At 40.5% G+C, this 22,076-nt stretch overlaps 2 protein-coding genes across 2 annotated transcripts; one reads left to right on the forward strand and one right to left on the reverse strand.

Annotated features, from left to right (window-relative positions):
- Positions 1-2,214: 2,214 nt before the first annotated feature.
- Positions 2,215-21,441, reverse strand: HPS5 (HPS5 biogenesis of lysosomal organelles complex 2 subunit 2). The gene is made up of 24 exons (XM_041481111.1): positions 21,319-21,441; positions 21,083-21,140; positions 19,945-20,114; positions 19,332-19,442; positions 18,430-18,494; positions 17,621-17,813; positions 15,954-16,087; positions 15,166-15,381; positions 14,784-14,855; positions 14,450-14,538; positions 13,426-13,604; positions 13,049-13,207; positions 11,808-11,967; positions 9,654-9,777; positions 7,866-8,012; positions 7,275-7,351; positions 6,203-6,308; positions 5,953-6,084; positions 5,626-5,781; positions 4,883-5,002; positions 4,475-4,588; positions 4,053-4,159; positions 3,071-3,356; positions 2,215-2,621 (listed from the first exon to the last, which is right to left on the reverse strand). The coding sequence occupies exons 3-24, from the start codon at positions 20,050-20,052 to the stop codon at positions 2,561-2,563; spliced, it is 2,916 nt and encodes a 971-aa protein (XP_041337045.1). The 5' UTR covers positions 20,053-20,114; positions 21,083-21,140; positions 21,319-21,441; the 3' UTR covers positions 2,215-2,560.
- On the forward strand, positions 20,081-22,048 carry LOC121360928 (translation initiation factor IF-2-like). Its single transcript, XM_041481113.1, has 3 exons — positions 20,081-20,110; positions 21,011-21,461; positions 21,495-22,048. Exons 1-3 carry the CDS (start codon positions 20,081-20,083, stop codon positions 22,046-22,048), a joined length of 1,035 nt encoding a protein of 344 aa, XP_041337047.1.
- The last annotated feature ends 28 nt before the right edge of the window (positions 22,049-22,076 follow it).

Below are 22,076 nucleotides of genomic sequence, written 5' to 3' on the forward strand. Positions count from 1 at the left end.
AACTGAGGCAGTTTCTGTTTCAGTAATTTCTGAACAGAAGACCCTCTCATTTCAGTCCCTTCACCCTACCCATATGAGATGAAAACAAACTCATTCAGAATAGGAAATATTAATTCTCACCACTTCTTCAGAGAGTACATTCTCACTCTTTATTGACAGCCAAGTTAGTTGAAATTATAAACACAAGCTCACTTTAGACACAAAATCTGAACACACACATCCCATTATGTTATCTGTATGACCCTTCTGACATTTTTTTTAAAAAAGTTCTAACTGGAATTATGATTTACTGTAAAATAAAATTAAAAAAAAAAAGGCCCCAACCCTCAAAGTTAACCAAGTGTACAAAACCCCCACAGAAGTAAGAAAGAGACTGATGTGTACACAAAATACACCAAGCAAATAGAGTGGAACCATACAGAGGTAAGCCAGGCACGTTCTCACAAATCCAGGAATTCCTCTGAGGAAGGCAAGGGGAGCACTCAGCTACACCACACACTGCATGAACCCGAGGTAGGTAACTGTGGCAGCCCCTGAGGCAGCAGCAGCTCATCTGGCAGGGAACAGAACAGGCACCAACACCATCTGGTGGGTGCCTGGCTCCCATTCCAAGCCATACTGTGAGAGCATGGGGTATTCCTGATGGCACAGATCCTTCTATTTCCAATGGCAGTATGTAAACCCCAGAAGCTTTGAAGTTTTCTTTTTTAGAAATAGTTCAGTACTGGCTTTTCCACAAGCAACACTCTGGCTGGAAACCGGACATTCGTTGTTGCCCTGGAATTTGCCTTCCCCGTGTGAAGTAACCAACGCACCACACCCAAGTTTTTCTTGCAGACAAGATGAAACAGTCTGCATACTGTATCTCTCAAAAGGCCAAACATTGTACTCAGTCCTATTTTGATTAAAAGCATTATTTTGCAGCAATACAAGTGCTGCAAGTCTACATCAGATTCCTTATAAAGCAGTATTTTCACATCATTTTATAACAAAATTATCAAATCTTAATTAAATTTAGTTTTAATTAATGCATTACTTTTTATTTTAAATGATATTTGTGAAAACTGAATATTGACCAGATGATGTGGCTTTTTGCTTAAAATGTGAGTCAGATAATGAAGGGGATCAAAACTAGAAGCCTAAAAAGAAACTCGTTCAAAGATGTATTAAATGCAGAAAGAGTGCTAGTACAAAGCATAGTTATGTAAACGAGATATAAAATCCAAGTGATTTTGTGAATCTTCATATTCAACCAGATACATAAAAAGACTTCTTTCTTGACAGCATTCATCTAAAAATACTTATGTAAACCTTCAGCTTTTAAAAATATTATTAAAATAAGTCCTCTCACTTTCCAAAATGTAAGAATTAATTGTGGAATTACCAAAGTTGACCTGGACTTCAAGAAAACCTTTTTACACTGTTTCCCACAGCGTTCTCCTGGAGAAATGGGCTGCTCATGGCTTGGACACGTAGACTGTTCACCAACCAAAAAACTGGCTGGATGGCTGAAAGGAGGCTGTAGCCAGGTGGGAGTGGGTTTCTTTTTCCCAAATAACAAGGGATAGTACAAGAAGAAATGGCCACAAGTTGCTCCAGGACAACTTTTGATTGGATATCAGGAAACATTTATTCACCAAAAGCATTGTCCAGTACTGGAACAGGCTGTCCAGGGAAGGGGTGGAATCACCATCCCTGGAGGCATTGAGAAGCCATGTAGAAGTGTCACTTTGGGACATGGCTCAGTGGTGGATTTGGCAGTGCTAGGCTAATGGTTATAGGGTTGGATCTTCAGGGTCTTTTCCAACTTAAATGACTCTGATTCTAATCCACTGTCCCGAGGTCTGCTGGAGTATCACAACTGATGTCTATGGTCACAGTGCACAAACAGGTATGGGCAATTTAGAAATATTGTGCTTGTAGTTTAACAGCGAGTTCATTTAACAAGTTTGTCTGTTAATCAGCATTTTTAGCCATAAATACTCTACTTAGAAATATTTCCCTCCCATTTTGAGACTTGGCTTGGTTAATGTATTTCAAATAGGCAAGGCCTGTTTATATAATTTAAGAAGGGAAAAACACCAACAGGTACCATAAGAGACACATCTACAGCAAAAGTAAAGGTAAATGTCATTTACAGGAAAGTTAAACAAGTATAGACTTAGATACTTCCCAGGAATGGTTTCTCATGCTTGCAAACAAAGAAACAAAAAAAAAATTATACACCATAATTTAATACTTAGGGACTCATATCCCTGAACACTTAAGTTATAGACTCAGAAAATAAATTCAGCAATTTTCATCTTGGAAATCTATGAGCTTAATTTCAATATAAATACTGGCTTGTTTTGATCTATATTCTACAGTTCAAAAGTCTTCTCCAAAGGAATAAGGAAGAAATTACTTCCAGATCAGATACCTGCCAGATGGAGACTGGCTCAGTATAACTGAACTTTCAGACAGGAGTTGGTTATTTTTAAGGGCCTGTGAAATCTAAGAGGCACTTGAATATACAGTCATTACAGTATAAACTGTTCCCAGAGTTCTCCCAAGCTGCTTTCTATGCTTGCTGAGACCACAAAAACCGGTCACACCTTTCCAACATGGACTGAATCAGCGCTCTGCAAATAAAGCAAAGGGGACAAAAAAAAGTCAAACAGTAAAAAAGCTAACAACAGAAAGAACAACAGAGCTTTGGTTTGCTTTTTAAAGAGAAGTTTGTAAAAAACATTATTTAATTTCAGAAATAACATTCTGACATCACCATTCACACCTCTGAAAGAAAAAGGAGAGATCAGAGTCTGTACAGGTCTTACCAGGACAGATCTCTTTCAGAGAATCTCCTTCACATACACCTTTAATGTATGATTTCCTGTTTCCTCATTTTCAATTTTAAAATGCCTACATTGCAAAATACACAGTTCTTAAATAACAAGAAAAACTTTCAGATGAGTCTAAAACCAAAGGTAAAAATGTGAAGCACTGTATCTTCTTGTAAACCAAAAAGGAAATTTAAAGCATGAAGGAGATCCAAAAAGAATAGTGTGGGTCTCCTGCTGACATCTCTTACCTCTGCCTTTTCTCAGCAATTCTCAGTATCTCACAGACACCAGTAAACCTCTCAGACAATTCTAGTGTCAAGCCACACTCCTGCAAGAGAGGCAAGGCACGATTTGGGCCAATGGCCTTGGCCAGCAACAGAGCAACGTTTTCCACAGTGATGCAGTCTGGGCAGCTGGGGCCTCCATTGCTGACAGCATTCCCATTCTGTGGGCTGTGCTGGTGGGAAGCTGTGCTGTGATTCTGTGCAAGATGCAGAACAAACTTCCATTCTTCTATAGTCTCTGGAATGGAACCTAGATGTAAAATGAGTTTGTTAACATTATTTGGAAAACGAGGATTATTCTAAGACTACTATTTAAACTATATCTGTACTTAAAAGGGAAGCTAGCTATTCTGTTTTACTCTCAAGATTTTAGGAATCTAAGCATTATCCAAGCATTATCAACAAGCAAATTATGCACAGCAATGTACTGCCCAGACTGACTCAGTGTAAAGATTTAGTGGTGAACACACATAGCCTCACAATAGTTCAGTATTCAAGGCTTTGCATTAAGTCAAGAGACAAAGTTTTGTCCACCTTAGGGCCAGAGTGAATCATCTTATAAGTTCTGCCTTATGGTACAATTCTTTGCTCACCCTACCTTTGGTTGTCTGCACATGTAGTGAGGGAGTTTTGTGCTGTGCAGGAAGGTTTCCTACTCTTCTGTCTACAACACCAAGGTTAACTTTTACGCCCAGCTTTTACTAATAAACAAATCAAGATTCTTTAACTTTTAAGCGTTTTCTAGCATAACTGATTTCACAAAGCACAGCATGAAGATACAAGAGTATTACACCCATTTATGTGTTTCAAATATGCTGTACTACACACAGTCAGGGCTACAAAAACACTTCAAAATATCAAAGTTCTATTCAGCTTTGGGCAAACTGCTATATGAGGGCAGTTCTACATTACAGAAGTATGTTTATACAGCTTAAGAACCACTAACCATCTTCTCCATTCAACAGGCTCAAATCATCCAAATGAACAATATTAGTAAAGGCTTCTATTCTTCTATCCAGCTCCAGACAGAGAAAAAGATATCCAGGCCAAAATCTTGAATAAGAGAGTAAAGATTTCTAGGAATCAAATACTCAGTTCAAACCGAAGTCAAGAACAATCACATGCTCATTTAAGTATCAGTAAAGACAAAAGCAACTAAATTTAATGAATGCCAGAAAGAGAGTAGGGACACGAGGAATACCTCCCATTTGGTACATTAAATTGGACATTGAATATTCACCCTCAAAAAAGGAAAGGTTTTTAAAAAACCTCTGTCCAAACAAAAAGCAGATAGGTCATTTACATTTGTATCTTCTCAGAAGAATACCTACTAAGCAAGTATCTAGAATTGCCAAGCTTTTTCCTTACCCATGTGATTTACAGATGTCAGCCATCTTCTCTTTCATAACAAAATCAGCTGGGAGTTTAATCAAGAGCAGAATGAGCTGGCTGTAGCCCCAGGTAAACAAATGCGATCGTGGCCTAGAAGATGAGAAACTCAGTTTTAAAGCATTATTGATTTTCTTCAGAACATCATGGCAGATTTATGAAAAGAGAGGAGGAGAAATGAATGAAACACCATGTGCAGTCTCAGTAGAGCAGTCACTCTGGAAGGCATTGCAAATAAAAGTTATTCAATCCTTTGGTTGTTTCTGCTGAACACTGCAAAATGCTCCAAGGAGTCAGTGATCCAAACTTTCACACAAAATCTAACCCAAAACCAGACCTGTTAAGTCTTTCTGCTGCACTCAGGACCCTGAATGAAAACCACTTTACCTGGGATTTCCTTCCTCATCCACAGTGTTTGCCCTTTGTGGAGCATCATGAGAAACTGCCAAGCACAACCAATCCAACCGCACAGATTCCGGCTGCAGAAGAGACCTAAGGAGAAATGGCCTGGAAAACAAAGCAGACACTAAAAAAAATCCTACCAGTTTTAAATATAGCATAAACGGAGAAGGAGAGATTGTGTGTGGACAAATTAACCTAAAAAAAAAAAAAAGTGGGGTGTGTAAAATTAAATGTGGAAAAGCCCAAAATTGTTTAGGTCTCTATGTCTCTATAAACTGAGGCAACCACAGAAAATCAAGTTTGCAGGTTGAGTTCCCACAGATTTGGTTGGGGTTTTTTTTGGATTTATTGTTTTTGTGGTTTTGGGTGGGGTTCTTTTTTTTTTTTTTCCTGTTTGTAGGTTTTTTTTTGTTTGTTTGTTTTTTTTTGCTTGGAGTTTTTTTAAATGCCATCTAACCCTGGTACACTGAACTGCAGACACAGAAACAAAAAAATCAATTCTATTAGAAGTATTATTTAGGAAATCCCTTTTAAACTAGATACAAACCTAACAAAAACTCCAGTCTAGGGCTAGCTACAACTGGCAGAATTACTTGGAACCTAATGCTTAAGAAAACCAAGCAGACAGATACAGAAACACAAAAATATGTCCCCAAAAGCCAAAACAAAAAGAATCTCCACACAGCTACACAATTAAGAGAGCAGACAGATGAAAACATTCCCCTCACCTTTTATCCTCTGGCTTTGATTTCACCAAACTATCTAAATATGCTAAAAAGTGAGCCGGATCATTCCTGCAAAGCTGTTTAATATCAGAAGGCAAAATAGAGGGGTGGAACTTGATCAATGGCCGAAGAGCTGTTTCCCCAAATTTTTCATAAAGCCTGGAGAAACAGAGAATAAAAACTATTTTAAGTACCAAACAGCAAAATGTTATTTTCAAGATGTTCTGCAAGTTCAAGATAGTACTGAAAGGTGATAGAGTCCAGGAATCTTGGTGACATGGCAAGTGAAGCAATTCCTGCCAGGAAGTTCAGAAGATTGGGAGTACAAACCTTTGAGCATGTGCCAGCAACAGTGGGCTGTCATCCCATGGCCCCAGGTCATGCAGCAGCTTCAGTATTTTCAACATATCTTCACTTTCCATTGCTAAAGCCACTGGACTGTGACAAGTTATTTCTGAAATAAATCAGTGCACAAGTTACAAGATTTGGGCAAGTTTTTTCCTTAACGTGTCCTGCCCCTCCTTTCATCCTTCTGCTGAACAACAGCTATCACTGCTTTCATGGGAAGTTCAACACCCACCTCAATCCTGATGAAATGCAGGTATTAATCTCCAGGCACAAGCGCAGTCCAACTAAGGACAAACTGGGAATGCATACACTACTTTCACTTCTAGGGCTCTCAGAATCTAAACAGTTAAGAGATTCTCAGAAACACAAACACAAAACACCAACCCTCAAAGCAACATTCTGTTGTTTAACTGCTCTCTGCTGGAGCAGAATCAATGCTAGGTCTTTAATTCACTCTTAAAAGAAATACATAAGGCAGAAGCTGAGTGCAGAGAACAGAAAAGTTTGGTTTTCCAATATCATCATGAAGCTTTGGTTCAATAAAACTGAAGAGGCATCAAAAAGACCAGAAATTATTTCTGTGGAACAGGGAAGTGTGAAGTGATCATAAGCCACTCATCTACACAGAACCATCTACTCCATTCAGTTTTGTTTCACATTAACCACATTCCTTTACAGGCCAAATCTTCCAGTGCAAATGCTGAAGTCCTTCCTCTCCCTTCTGCCTTGTTTCTACAGACTTGTGATTCTAATTATGATGCTTTTGCTCTTAGCTCAGAGGCTGGGATCACTACAGTGTTCCATTAACAAGGTCTATGCAACTAATAGGTTCAAAGTTGCAAAGTGGGAGGAGAACAATCTCTCTCCAAGGAGCCAACAATTGTTTTTTTTAAGAAATCCCTCCTACATTTGACTTGGAGTCAGTAGTTGGGTTTTTTTGTGATTTTGAGTGCATCAAACAGAATTTAGGCTACTTCACACTGTCTACATTTATCTCAGCACATTTTGAGCTCCCCAGGATTTCTTTCAGAATAAATTTTTATTTGTGATTTTGATTTTTTTAAACTATGCCTGTACTTAAGACAAAAGAATAACACTAGAAGAGCTTTTAGTGAGTTTTGCTTGGTTTTAAAATGAGGTATCAAATCATTCATCAAATGAGATCCTTTCAGGTTATGTTAATAGACATTTAGAGCATCACTCTTACATGCATGTAAAATGAATGAAAAGAAAATTTAAAAAACCCAATAATTTTTTTTCTGTCAAAGGCCTACATATCTATACAGTAGAAAGTTTCTCTGCTTACATAGTTTCTGCTGTTGCAGCCCTGAGATCTCTCAGACGGTCCTCCTCAGGAAGCTGGCAGTTCTGGGGTTCTAACCTAGAAAAGCACATTCATTTCAGTCTTATCTGAAGTATTAACTTCAGTAATTTGAGTGAGGATTTCCTGAAAAATTTCCTCAATATTAATTCCTTTATTAAATACAAAGCTATCACTTGTAAGAAGGAACAGCTCAACAGAAAATATGGATAAACTGGGCATGAAGAGCAATAGATAATACTATTTTTGTGGCTTTCTATTATTGCTTCTACTCCAGCTACAGTAGATTTCTGCATGTACTGAACAAAAAACCAGTACCACGGCACTGTATGAAAGTTAGTCCAAAGTGGTAAATAAGCACTGGAATATGAAATTACTTAGCTGTGTGTTCATTGCATCATCAGCTCTAAGAAAGGAGTTGGGAGAACCACTGAAACCCACCATAGCAATGAAGGCAGCTGGAAAAACATAATGCCAAGTTTCTCCTTCTGCTTGAAAGAGTTTCTTCCTTAGGTTGCTATCCTCATGACATCCAGCAAATACAACTGCTTAGAAGATGTGATTTTGCACTCACTCTTTTTCTTCCTGGGGAGATGCTACTGGATTAAGAGTTAGCTCTGGCAGCTGCTCATCATCCTTTGCTTCATGCTTCCCTCTAGATTCCGGACTTATATGAAGTGTGCCAATCTTTTCCGTGGTTTTGCGTACAAAGCTGGAAACACTAGGAATCACAAGTTCAAACATTTAAAATCAGAAGTTCAGAAGCAAACAAACCAGGCACTCTCTTCATTCAAACCATCATTTCAGAGACTTTATAATCTGAAGAACTCTTGAGAAAAGGATGAGAGCAGTGATGACCAACAGGAAAAAAACTTACTAAAAAGCTGCTCAAAATTCATACTCCAGCCATGTTTTCATCACAGAACAGAAACCTGAAGTATTTAACACTTCTGCTGGAAAAGCAGGATCACATACCAACATTAGCCAGAGATTTTTGACATGTATTTGATTTGCATGCAAATAAATGCAGATGGGCTACACTGCATTTTAAAGCTTTTAAACATAAAGCATTTTTAGGAAATTATGTCACTCTTGATGGTAAGAAACCACTTGACAATGCTTCAAATTAATTCTTCAGATTACAAAGCTCACCTACAACATCCTTTTCACTCAGCAGTCCCTATTCCTTCAGGTATTTTACTGAAGAGAAAGCTCAATGAACACACCAGAAATCAATTATTTATACCACTGCCATGAAGAGAACTATGTCAACAAGATTTGGACAGAAAAATAAGCTTGCTGCAGAAGGCAGAAAGGATTCAAATCTAGCAAAACAATTGGATTCGAATGTATAGAAAGATTAAAGCTAAACTTTTTAAAATTAACTGAAATTTTATGGTACTTTATTTAATGATTAATTGCATGCAGTCAATACTTGAAAATACAGCTTTCATTATTAGCAGAAACACTTATTACTAATAAGGTCCTCAAAGCTGCTTACAGTTTAGAAAGAACTCAAAACATTGCATGTACTTCTGATGTCTATTCTGAGATCCTCACACTGCTGACAGGAGCCACAATTCTTTGTTGCAGGACATGAATTACATACTGAAGTGAACAAGGGAAGGCTGGGCAATTTTTCAGACCATTGCCAGGCCAGAGACATTTTAGCTAAGTAATTAACATATAGCACTTTCATAAAATTAGGTTATATATTTAACACTATCACCTTTGTATTTGTACACCCACCCCCTCATCCTCCTTTTTTTTTTTTTTTAAGAGTTTTAAAATACCAATTTATACATATGTTATTTATACATTAAATGGATACAGATCTAATTGCAGCAGGTATAAGATACATTATTTCCTAAGTGTTTGGGAAACCAATTAGATTCACTGAAAAGTTCATGTGGGGCTAGGACAGACTACTTTACAAGTGTGTTTCAGCAGTATCTATCTGCTTTGAATGTTTTAATGCTTGTCCCTATGCAACATAAGAAGCCTTCCCCCTAAGATACAGGAAGGCAAAATCCCAAAACAATATTCAGTAAATCTTCCTTTAATACAAACCACAACCAGAGTTTACAGGGTAATAGTAAGCATTCCTAGACATTTAATAATTATGAACTGTTTAAATCTGAGGCTGAAGTCTTGGCTCCACTGAAATTACCAGCAGCTCTTTGTATCTTCAGTAGAGCCAAGATGAAGATTTAAACTGCCTGGCAAACCTGACTGCATCTCTGGTTCTCCAGGTGTTACATGTTTGCAGAACAGAGTATGAACTAAACCACACAATGCTACAAATCCAGGGGACAGAAGAGGGCAAGATGTAGTGGATGAGTGAACCTGCTGCACGTTTTACCTTTCTTTGACAGCTTGGAGAGAGACGAGAGGAGATGGGGAACGGAATGACAAAGGGATACTGAATGGGAGAAATGTCTCATTCCGGTCAGCCTCAACCACCACAGATGCATGAGATACGTTCTCTGACAAATGGAATTGAAATAAAAAGTCATGAAACAGTGGTCTGGCAAAAAAATGGAACAGTGAAATGAACTGCAAGTCACTAATTCATTAATGAATAACCTGCTCACCATACTTTCCTTTTTAATACTCAAGAATCATGGAGCCAGGTTTCAAGGGCTGTTTTACTACTGACTTTGAACCTAGTTAAGTCTTCTTTATTAATAGTGTTTTTGCTTTACAGCAAGAAAAATAGTGATCAAAAACAGTATGAAAACTATCTTCTAAAATTAGACTTACAGATCATTTAGAGGACAAAAATCTTGATTTAATCCACTGAGTTATTTATACATCTAGGAAAATTAAGTATTGTGGCATATATCAATCCACAACCAATTGTAAAGTCAGCCATGACCATGATTCCAAAAATCTAAATCACATGTGAACAGAGAGACACATAAGCCATCATTAGGATATAAATCACCCTCTTATTTGAAAGGACTTAAAAATATAAGTGAGTCCACAGCTCTCTGGCTTTTGGTAAGAATCAGAGGAAATAGAGACTCACTTACTACTTCCTTTTCTCTCCCATATCCCTAACAGTATCTACAATGTGTTTTGCTGAATAATTTCCTGTTACAAGCACACACTGTATCTTTAAGTGATGTCAACAAGAAAAAAGGGATCTTTTTAAGCCAGGATAACACAGCATTTTGCAACAGTCAGCAGTAACCACAGCATTGAGAGGAAAAGATGCCGCCCTGTTACAGAAAATCTACCATCAGAATTCCTCAACAGTGCCTAAAGGTCACAACTGACTTTACAATTGGCTGTAAATAAGGCTGCTTTTGTTCATTATGCAGACTAGAAACCTAAAAACTCATTACATCTTATGTCATTGCGAGCAGGGGAACACCAAGTCCATTTCTTCCAAATACCAAATCAAGTACTCGTGCTTCAAGAAGCATCCAGAACTTCTCTACTTCAAAATAATCAGCAAATTTGTCATCTCTTGTGGAACACACAGAACCTGTCTATCTTCTGACATTAACTCACCTGAATTTTGACTTTTAATGTTGGGAATGATGCACTTCAGAGTTTCCTCACTTGTTTTACGGTGATGTAGGCAGAGAGGCACATGTACACCTAAGCATATCTTACTCAGCAGGACAACACTACTGACAAGTAGGGGACTAATTACCAATTTCTGCACTCTCCCTCCCCAGTATGGTTTTCTCCAAAGCATACCAAATTCTCTCCATCCTCAACTGGCATCTACTCCTTGCAAAAGCTAAAAAATAGCCTTTTTATAGGAAAGCCTCTCTATCATACTTAGAACTAAGGCAGCTCCTCATCATGCCAGGTTTCTGCATCCCTTCCCAATCCCAACCAGAGCTGAGAACAAGACCCATTACAGTCTCACTCCAGTTTAAGTCCAGTGACAGACATTTGTCAGAAAATAAAAAAGCTTCCTGCATGGGCTAAATGTTAGTTATCAGCTCTTCTAGCACCCCTACACTAATGTTTACATGTGTAAGAGATGATCCCCTGTGCAAAGGAAACCCTGTGAGAAAGTTAAGGACACTTATCAGAATCCTTCTGTTTTCCCTGAAGAAATGTAAGCCAGAATCCAGACTAAGAAATCATTTTCTGGAACAAATGTTACAAAAGGATACTGGCAGCAAACAAATCTTGTTTGGAGCTCAATTGATACTGGCATAGACAACTGAAAGAATCTTAGCTCTAATGTTAGCACATATGGAGAGGGGGAAGTGGAGTGAAGCCCATGCTTGGTAAAGCCCTCCAGACCTTTTGTTTTGTTTCACTGGGTTTTGTTTGCTTTTAAGCCTGGATTCTGTGGAGCCAGCTTTTCAACCCAATGTTTCAGGAAGGATTTTGACTGGAAGGTGGGGTGACTCTTTCAATTGATCAAATTACATGTATTAATAATTAATAACCTGAAAGTGGAAAGTAAGAGGCCAGAGCCAACGCAGTCAAATTCTTGTAGAATGAACAAACGTATTCAACAAACATTTTCATTAAGAATCATTACCAAGTTCTAGTTGTTCATCTTCATGGTGTGCAGGAAATTCTTTAAGTCTCTCATCTTCTGAGAATGTTTGACTGTGGAGGGAACATGAGTCTTCATCTGACTGACTGCCCCTTCGACTGATAACACGGTAGATTCCAGAGTCTAAGACACTGAAGCTTTCCTGTCAGACCAAGGAGGGGAGTTAGACATCATGTGAGTTGCTCATCCTTGTTCAACATTCTGCAATGAACTCAACCAACTGTACCCACACAAATAACCTCAGAGCATTTCATAATTCACTGCCTGGAGAACTCCTATTTAACAGAGTACTTCTACCATATCCAGAATGGAAAAGGACACAGATGCCAGCAAGTGTGCAGTTCAGTTATTTTAAAAAGATGTGCATGCTGCAATTGCTTTTAGGAAAGCAGCCTATGGAACAACTGGTGTACCCAGTGCAAGGCAAAACCCACCTCACCTTTAGTCTTGCAGTCAAGACTCTCACATGACCCCTCTCTAGCTGCATACCCAATAATCTGTCTTCCAATCTGGTCAGCCATATCCAGCTAGCACAATTACAGACCCCGCCCCTCCCCAAAACTATTTTGTTTCAGGACCAATACACGTTTTTTTGCTCATGGTCAGTCTACATGGTTTACTTTTACAGTGGCTAATGAAGAAAAACTTGTCTACCTCATCAATATGGTATTTACATTACTTAGCTTTTTAAACTTTCCTTTTAAACACTGTTAAAGTGAAAGCAGGAGCTGATATTGTATGAACTATGAAATATTTCCCCTTTCTTGAAAAGCAGCTGTATATTTATTAGAAATCTGCTTTGTTTTTTTAGAGCTTTCTCCTTAAGGTTCTTAAAGTGCAACAATTTTCTAAATAGGGCTAAGATATCTCTGAGCACTCAGACATTCCTTTCATCATATAAAACTAGAGTTATAACCAAGACTGTCTTTACCAAAGCACATTAAAACATTAAACAGAAAAAGCCATCTTTATATCAATCTCTGTCCACATCTCAGCCATTAGCCATAAAATAATATGGGAAAGAGGCAGAGGTCTGAGCTTACAGAATGCAAGTAGTGGTGATTCACACCTCTTCACCCCACCTAGTTTTAGAATGCAGCATTATGAGCTGTAGTAGACAGGGTAGAAATGAAAGCCTCATCTTCCAAGTGAACAACTAGGTGACTTCAAGCCATAAAGATAAAACCTGTAGATAACATTTTTTACACTACCAATACACATACATGAGAGGAAATACTGCTCCTTCTACTGCTGCATGCAGAATCTAAAGGTTCCAACTTTGCAATCAGTTCTTCCAGTTGCACAATGAGGTCTTGCTGGGTTGAAGCATCCAGCTGAGACTTCAAGTGCTTCAGCTTGTCTAGAGGCAAATTTTTTCTTGCCTAAAAGCACCCAGTGAAACAGAAACATTATTTCTAATTCACATGTGAAAACAAAAGATATCATATATGCAAGATGATTTTCATCCTTAAAGTATAATGTTTAAATAACTTTAAAAACTCCAACAAAATGAATCTCAGTAACCATGAAACTTAGTGGAAGGGGGGACAGGAAAGACAGTGAAGTTGTATAGCACATTTATGAAGAAGTATTTACTTACTCTGCAAGAAACAATTGAATTCTGGAAGAGACAAGAGACCCTGGCAGCGAGGGTCCAGAATCCTCTTCTCATCAGACGCTCTACGCAGCGGTCAACCAGCAGAAGGGAGAGGTGCACAACTTTGCCATTTGTATGCAGGCAGAACAACTCGCTCTTGTGAACTGCAATATCTTGAATATCTGCAAAACCACACACGGAGCAATACCTGAAGGACTGAAGTCACTAATCAACATGCCTTTCTGTCCCTGAAAGAAGGTGAAAGCATATTCCCACCTGACTGCAAATGAGTGAAAAGCACAAGAGGCATGGGGAAAAGAAACACTGTGGAGTGCTGACCTAGCATCTAATCACCATAAAACAGTGTCAAAACTTTCCAGAGTTGCATTTCTAGAAAACATTAAAAAAATACACTAAATTACAAAAAATGAATATTTTCCTTCTTTGAAACAGAAGGAAAATATTCACTGGTAAAAAAACAACCTTGGTGTTCCAGACATTTTCAAATACAACACATATGCTGTATGCAAACACTCCACAACAAAGGTACTGCAAACTTAACACCAGAATGTAGGACTCTGCTTATAACCGAACACACCACTGTTTATGAGGCTTCACTCATTTGCCAAATAAATGTATTCCCTGTATGCAATTTAGACGGGTTTTAGGGGAAAAAAACCCCAGGTTTTACATTTTCAGCAGTCAGATTATCCTTCATAGGACACTGACAATGAGCCTGAGTAAGGACACTGCAGGTTAATCACCTGTATTTTAACTACTGTATTTTATGAGTCACTCTACACCATGTTTTGTTTCTGCAGAAGCACGTTTTCAGATCTATGGGAGGAGGGCCTGGCTGGAAGAGGCACGGAGATGGTTAATATTCAGATAACAAGTTTTTTATAAATATTCTGCAATCCAGCTGCAGAAATTGAGCTTGAATAGCTCCCATGTTAGGCAAGGACTTCAGGAATGTCCAGTGTAACAGACAATGTTACAAAGCAACATATAAGAATCTTGAGTTTACCTTTAACTTCACTCCAGAGTAACACTTGAAGGCTTTGGGGAAGAAAAATATAAATGCCTCTTTCTGTCCAGGTCACCACACAGTGCTCACTGCAATTATAGCACATGTTAATGAAGCAACAGTCAATTGTGGTAAAAGAGGTAAAATTTTTTAAAAATTATAAAATATGCAGGGATCACATTGGCTTAAGCATAGCAAGTGAGATGTGAGACAGGTTTAGCATGATACTTGGGAAATTCTTATGCAAAAACCTGAAGTTGCTAATATAAGTTGGGAGAACATTTAATTTTTTAAGCCTACTTTATCAACAGGAAGCTATGCTGTCAATACTCACGTCAAATAAAGCAGCTTGGGGAAAGATAAAGATTGTGGTGAGCAGCTGGAACCAGTATAATGAGGATCCTGCCTGCAAAATAAAATTATTATCAAGTAACAAGCTACATAACTACAATAACATTACTTTCTAAGATTCTTAATGCTGTAAATACATGGCTGGCTTAAATAAATATAGTCTCATGACAGCAGCATTCATGGTGCTCACAGACATAGCTGCAGAATCAAGATTTTGCCATTTTTGATTACTGGCTACACCTCTTAGAGGAGACTGTATTAAGATGACAACTAGGATTAACATTTGACTGAAGGAGTTGATTTAGTCTTTTCAGCCTTAAGGACATCCCAAACAAGCTTAACAGTCATAACACTCATATTTCTACCTGAGAGTAACAACAGGAAGAGGTGGTGACGAGAGCAGCTGCTTGAACTGATGTGTGCTTTGCACTTCCCCATCAAAGTTCACCTCCCACATCCTCGAGCCAGGTCGAGCACAGTATATTAATGGCTGCTGATTCCCACTGTTTTTTCCAACAGGGAAGAAACATGCTCCAAATTCTCCATCTCTCTCTTTATTACCAATCTTCCAGAACTTCTCTCTAGAGAGGAAAAAAAATATACTTGTTAAGTAAGCCAGCATTAGTAAAAGCCCTAATTAATTTTATGGTTTTCTTGAACAATAAAAAATACTTAATCCCAGCTGCTGAATTGGTTTTTGTGCTTAAAAAATCTGTAACGAATATTACAAAGCCTGCCCAAAGTTTATACAAGACAGGGTACAGAAATATTCATTAGTTGAAATGAATGCTCAGATCAAAGGGGTTTTTTTCCAGCAGAACCAGTTGTTCAACCTAGTGATGGGAAGGTGGGAACATTCCCAGAAATCATTTCAAATCACATGAAAAATAAGACAGTGATTATGAATAGTCAGCATCAATTTATGGAAGGGAAATCATGTTAACAGCCCTCTACAACAGAATGACTGGCTGGGTAGTTGAGGGGAGAGCAGCAGATGTTTATCTTGATTTCAGTAAAACATTTGACACTACCCCTCCCAACATCTTCAGAAACAGACTGAGGGAGCATGGGCTAGTTAAAGAGACATTGATGTCATTTCAGAAAGTGCGTGTGACTCTGAAGTCCAGTATTTCAGAAATAAAATAGAACTTGCCTCTCTGTATCACATAAATAAGTGCGGGTAAGTGAAGATATGAGCAGTCTTCCATCCAAATAATCAAGCTGAACCACCCGAGAATCTACAGTGGTTATAATCTGGACAGGAAACATCACAAAAGTAGCAGCAGCCTACAATAAAAAAAAGAAAAAAAAAAAGAGAAAAACACACTGGTGGTCTTCAGTTCAAAGTAAAACTGTTTCATTATGTTAAAATATCAAAATTCAGAAAAGATTCATGTATGTGATGAATACACAGCATAAGACAGAGCAGTGCCTTTCTTCTCTGTCTTTACAAAGCAACAAAGCAAGGCTACAATGCTCAGAAGCACAGGAGGAGTCTAAATCCTCTTTTTCCCAAAACCACTGCTGAAGCCTAAAGAAAAAAAAAAAAAGTCATATCCCTGTAGCATCCTGATACTTCTTTATAAAAGGTTTTTTTCTGAAACATTAAGAGAGGGTTTCATTCCTGCTATTCTAAGATTTGTGCTTTTTTCCAATTCTCCCCACAGATACATTGAGCTAGCAGTTTTATGGAAACAGACCAGAGGGATTAATTGATACGAAAAACAGCTTCTGCTGGAATTAGATTGTTCACAAACTCACCTTCTCTGTTACCCTGCCACAAATTATCCACATACTATCTATCCTACCAGTGTCTCAGTTTGCATGGGTGGATGAATAGCCTTAGATAGATTTATGGATAAGGAAACTACTGGGAACTGCATTCGAATTTGCTGTCAGACAGTCACCATTTTTGCCAGGCTTAGAGTTGCTTTCCCATCTTAGGGATATTACAAAGTGCATTATCTGAGAAATCCAAAAGTCCTGTTCCTTTAACAGGCATGAACAGACACAGATTCCACAGGCCCTGCCCCTTTCTCCTCCCTCTCTTCCCACAGCTGACTTTTCCCCCTATATTTAAATGTAATAATGGTCTTGCTACTTATAAGTCAATTTTCTGTCAAAATCTTCCATGAGGGCTAGAAAGCACCTGGACGAACACAACTATTTCCAGGTTCTGCTCCTTTATAGTGATTAAAAAGAAAGGACCCCAGTAGAAGTAAAAGCTAAAGAACACTCAAGGGCTAGAAATCAGGCTACTGTCACTAACAGGTGTGTCCTCTGCACAAAATATAAAGCATGTAGGCTCCATGACCATCTACCATTTATTTTATCCAATCCAGACATTTAAGAATGAGAGCATCCAGACAAAGCCAAGCAAAATCAGTCTGCTGGGACTGTTCTTTCTCTGACCAGGGACTGCTCTTTCACTGACAAACAGCTGAATTGAGGCTAAAACAAACAGTTGAACCTGTAGCTGGAGTCTAAGGAACATAATAAGCTCAGAAACACCAAGACCCTTAACTTTGATACTTGTAAATTCCAAGAAGTGGAGATTAACCAGTTTTTAATTCTGAATATTTGAAAGCAATTTCAAATTGCATTACTGAAATAGATACAGAAATAGAATAAGGATGGGGTGAGTTCATGGGTCAGGATTTCTATGGTTGTCTCAAGAGACTGGTTCTTCATCCCAATAGTTAAAGCTACCAGAACTTCATTAGCTAGCAAGTCCTGCTCTGTTCCACTTTGCCAAAATAAACAAAAGAGATTCCACACATCACCCCCTGTGAATTAAGCTCAAAGTATGCAACACTTTACCTTCCCTTGTTTAGATGTGTTAATCTTGATGGCTGATACTTTTCCCACATGATCTCCTACAAAAACTCGAAGGGCAGCTGTATCCCAGCACAGAGCTGTGACTTTCCTGCCCTTATGCTCAGATGAAACATAAATCCGTTCTGGCTTCCCACGACGTTCCTGATTCAGCTCCCAGACTACTACAAGGCCTTGGCTACAAGTTAAAAAGAGAATACAGGTTGAAAGTAAGTCTTCTAAAGTTTTATCAGTTAATAAGGATGCATTTTCCCAAGAAAGAGGAGACCCAAGCAAAGCAGCACACCTCAGAGCTGGTTCTGTTTGAGGCTGCATGCTTTCAACAAGTGTCACACTTAATTCCAGAGAAGAATAAGTGTCCTTCGTTCCACTACAATGTATAAGCAGTTTTGTAAGGCTACTCTCACAGTTATTACACTTGCCAGTGAGGATGTGGAAAACCATTTAAATGGATTTTAATAAATATAAGTGGAATTAACTATCAATCTCACACTACCATGTTAATGAAAATGCTTCTTTTCATGCTGAAAGGTCTCAGAAAGACATTTATCATCATAATTTCACATGCATGAGCTCTGCCATAGATATTCTGTTACAGAAATAACACTTAACCTAAAATGATTATTCTAGAAAAAAAGTTAAGCAAACTGTCTGTACAGAGAGTTATCCTGTAGTGCCCTCTTCCAGTTAACCTGGTAAGTTAACTCTGAGTTCTCAGTAGCTGTCCACATCCAAAACTTGAAGCTTCTTAAAAATATTAATCCAGTGCTCAGGTATGTGAGTAGATCACTCACCTGGTGGCAACAGCAACATAGTCTTCATCATGCAAACAACAGGCCACCCGGGAAATGGCACCTTCCTGAAAGCAAGCACAGGAGTAAGATCAGGTGAGACTTGTTCCTGTACTGCCACCTCCACTGTGCAGCCTCCATCTTCAACATATAAACCAGATTCATGTCAACAGATGCTACCACCTGTGATGTGGTTGGTTTTTGCTGTTTGCCTGGGTTTTCTTTGCAAACACTGAGTTTACTCCAAGATGCAGCTGACAACAACACAACATCAAGAGCAAGGACTGCAGTGCATTCTCTGATTTGGGAAGCACAGAAATCACTCTTCTGTCCTCACACCTTTGGAAGCTGTTTTGACAGAATTAAGTGAGGTGCTCCCAGCCTTAAAAAACTGGCTGCATCCATGCTACGCTGGAAGCAGCAGTGACTCCTAGGAAATAGCACCTGGCTGTACAAGTAACAATCCTTGTTTCACAATCTCTTCCAGCAACAGTAAGTCAGCCTAACTTTTCTTCACTTATCCAGTTATGTCACAGCTTGAACACTCACACACTTGGAGTTATCCACTTGTGAGTTGCTCTGGTTTCATATTCAAAATTTTCTTCCAATCCTTACATATTCAGGTGACTTTGTTGTTGCTGTTAAAAAGTAAGAATTTGAAAAACAAACGTCTGACACTCTGAAGTAATATTTTTCACACCTCATGAATTCTAATATGCCACATACTCTGGGGATACCCTCCAGAACCACAACCTATTTTAAACACAGCAGTGCAAAACTTCACCTTCTTTGGACAACCCAGTAAGCTGAAGGCACCTATTGACTCTTAAAATACATGAACTTGAAATAATGTTTCTTTCCAGGCCCCATTTTTGGAAATTTTCATTTAAAATTTTTATCCTTACCTTGTGAGTGAGAAAGAGCCTTTGCTTCCAACCATCCTTCTGGATAAGGTTCAGTCCTCCTCCTGAGCTGCCTAGAGCCAGCCATCTCTTTGATACATCTATACACGTGCACTGAAGGAATAAAAATCACAATGCAAAACCTGGTAAGTTCTGATCACAGCATCTTTTTCCTGCATTATTATGGTGGGTTTTTTAAAGGTTTCATTATTTTCCAGCTGTGTGTATCACTCCTGAACCACTGGCAGCACTTTGCAATTGGAGCAAACAGTGAAGGCGTAAAGGTTTCATTATTTTCCAGCTGTGTATATCACTCCTGAACCACTGGCAGTGAGGATTATTAAACAGCACTTTGCAATTGGAGCAAACAAGTGAAGCCATGTCAGGCTGTGTCACGTACCCACAGCTGCACTAAGGAAACACACATAGAGGAACAGGGCCCATTATCTTCACTCTTTCTTCCCAAAGTACTCCCCCCACTAAGACAGCATGCACACACCCCAAAAAGAGTTAGATTAATCCTATGGCTTGATCAAATAATTAGCCAAATGAGGCCATTACTTCAATTTAAAAAAAAAAAAATTAAAATAAAAAAAGCCATACACCACAAACTCACCTTGAGACGACTGGAATCCAACCTGAGTGCAGAAAGCAACGGATCCAAACACTCCAGCTCTGCCAAGACATGGTTGTAAGAGTCTGGAATTACTGGCACAGAGGCCATGGACGCACACGACTAGTGCTGCTCACTCATGGGTGCGTTATGGCTTCAGCTTTTAGCTGTATCTGCCAAAAATAAAGTTCTCAATTAGTTCACTTTTTAGCATTTGAGCTGGTGTTCTGTGCTTAAAGAAACACCAAGTGTTTTCCTACTCAAAAGCCATCAGGTTTCAGCTCACCAAAAAGAGGCCTAAAGGCTGGAAAATAAGACTCCTACTCCATTTATGAGAAGTTTTTGTTCAAGTTCGTTTCTGAAAACTTAACCTATCAGATAACCCACCTGGAAATATTTAAACTGTAGTTATATTTACATGTATCTGTGAAACAAGTTAACGTGTACCTACAGAAAACAACCTGTTTTCTGGAAAAATTTACTTTTCCCCATAGCATGCACCCTTGATTTGAAACTAACTTTCTCAAGGAAAACATTTAGCACTGGCATTTTATAACTACATCATATTCTCCCCCAAAAGTAAATTTAAGGAGTGCTATTCTCAAGTTATACTAAATTTAGAATTAGCTGCATTTGTGCATTTTGATACAATTATAAGCTATCCTCTCGTCTTTTCCCGCATTCAAGAGATAACACAGAATGAAAACTAGGAATTAAATAACCACTAAAATCACAACTTCATGTTTTTCCTAAGCAGCACATACTTTAAAATAACTTCTTATTGAGTTTAAACCTGTACATTGCTTAACAAAACGCCAAACCTGTTGCACTGCACAGGCAAGTCCCGGAATTGCTAAGTAACCTTGAGTATTATTAGCGGTCCCATAAATTAAGGAACTCCCTCCCAGAAAAGCCGTCATGGGGGAAATTTACATTTCCTCTAAAGGAAAGCGAGCGCTCACTCTCACCAGGCACTAGGAAAAGGGAAGAGGCACATTTAGCCAACGAAACTAAAAGTTATTTCTTCTAAATTCTCAAAACGTCTTACAAACGTTAATGGCCACTTCAGCCCTGCCCGCTCTCTGCCACATCCCGCCTGTGTGGCCCTGAGCCGCGACACCGCGGCATTTGTCTCCCGTACCCGGCGTACGGCGAAGGATCGCAAAGGACAGAGGAACCCCGCAAGCCCCTTCGGAAACCTCGGGGAGGGGACGAGAGCCGAGCCCCGGCGGGGCAAGGAAGCACCGCTCGCTCCTTCTCCCCGCCGCCGCCACCGCCGCCTCACCGCGCTCCGCGCTCTCCCGGTGCCGCTCCGCGCTCTCCCGCCGCCACTCCCTCCCGGTGCCGCTCCCGGTACCCGGTAGCCCCTTCGGAAACCTCGGGGAGGGGACGAGAGCCGAGCCCCGGCGGGGCAAGGAAGCACCGCTCGCTCCTTCTCCCCGCCGCCGCCACCGCCGCCTCACCGCGCTCCGCGCTCTCCCGGTGCCGCTCCGCGCTCTCCCGCCGCCACTCCCTCCCGGCGCCGCTCCCTCACGCCGCTCGGCACTCTCCGGTGCCGCTCCCGGTACCCGGCGCCGCTCCCTCACGCCGCTCGGCGCTCTCCGGTGCCGCTCACGCCGCCGCCTCCAAACAGCGCGCCCACGTGACCCGCGGGAGGGCGGGGCGGGAGCGCGCGCCCGCTCCGCTCCGCATCACGCGCCGCCCGCGCGGGAGGAGGAGGAGGGGGAGGAGGAGGAAGCGGCGTCACGCGCGCGCACCCGCCCGCCGGCCACGTGACGCCGTGACGCGCGCGGCGCCCCCTCCCTCTCGGCGCGCGGGCCGGGGCCGAGGGGAGGCCCCTCCCCCGCAGCGAGGCGGCGCCGCCGACCCGGGAGCGGAGCAGGACGGGCCGCCTGGGCCCATGGCGGGCGACGAGCGCGGCCCGCGCGGACGGGTGACGGCGGGAAACGGGCCGGGCCGGGCGCGGCGGGGATGGGGGCGGGGGGGCGGCGGCGGTACCGTTTTACTGCCGCGTAACTGCCCCCTCCGCCCGCCGCCGTCATGGCGACGGGGGAGCGGCCGCCACGTGACCGGGGCGGGGGCCGGGAGGGGCGCGGGCGCCACGTGACCGTCGGGGACGCGCGGCTTCGGAGCCG

The sequence above is a fragment of the Pyrgilauda ruficollis genome, unplaced genomic scaffold (assembly GCF_017590135.1).
Source record: "Pyrgilauda ruficollis isolate IOZ18807 unplaced genomic scaffold, ASM1759013v1 scaffold55, whole genome shotgun sequence".
Classification (NCBI taxonomy): Eukaryota; Metazoa; Chordata; class Aves; order Passeriformes; family Passeridae; genus Pyrgilauda; species Pyrgilauda ruficollis.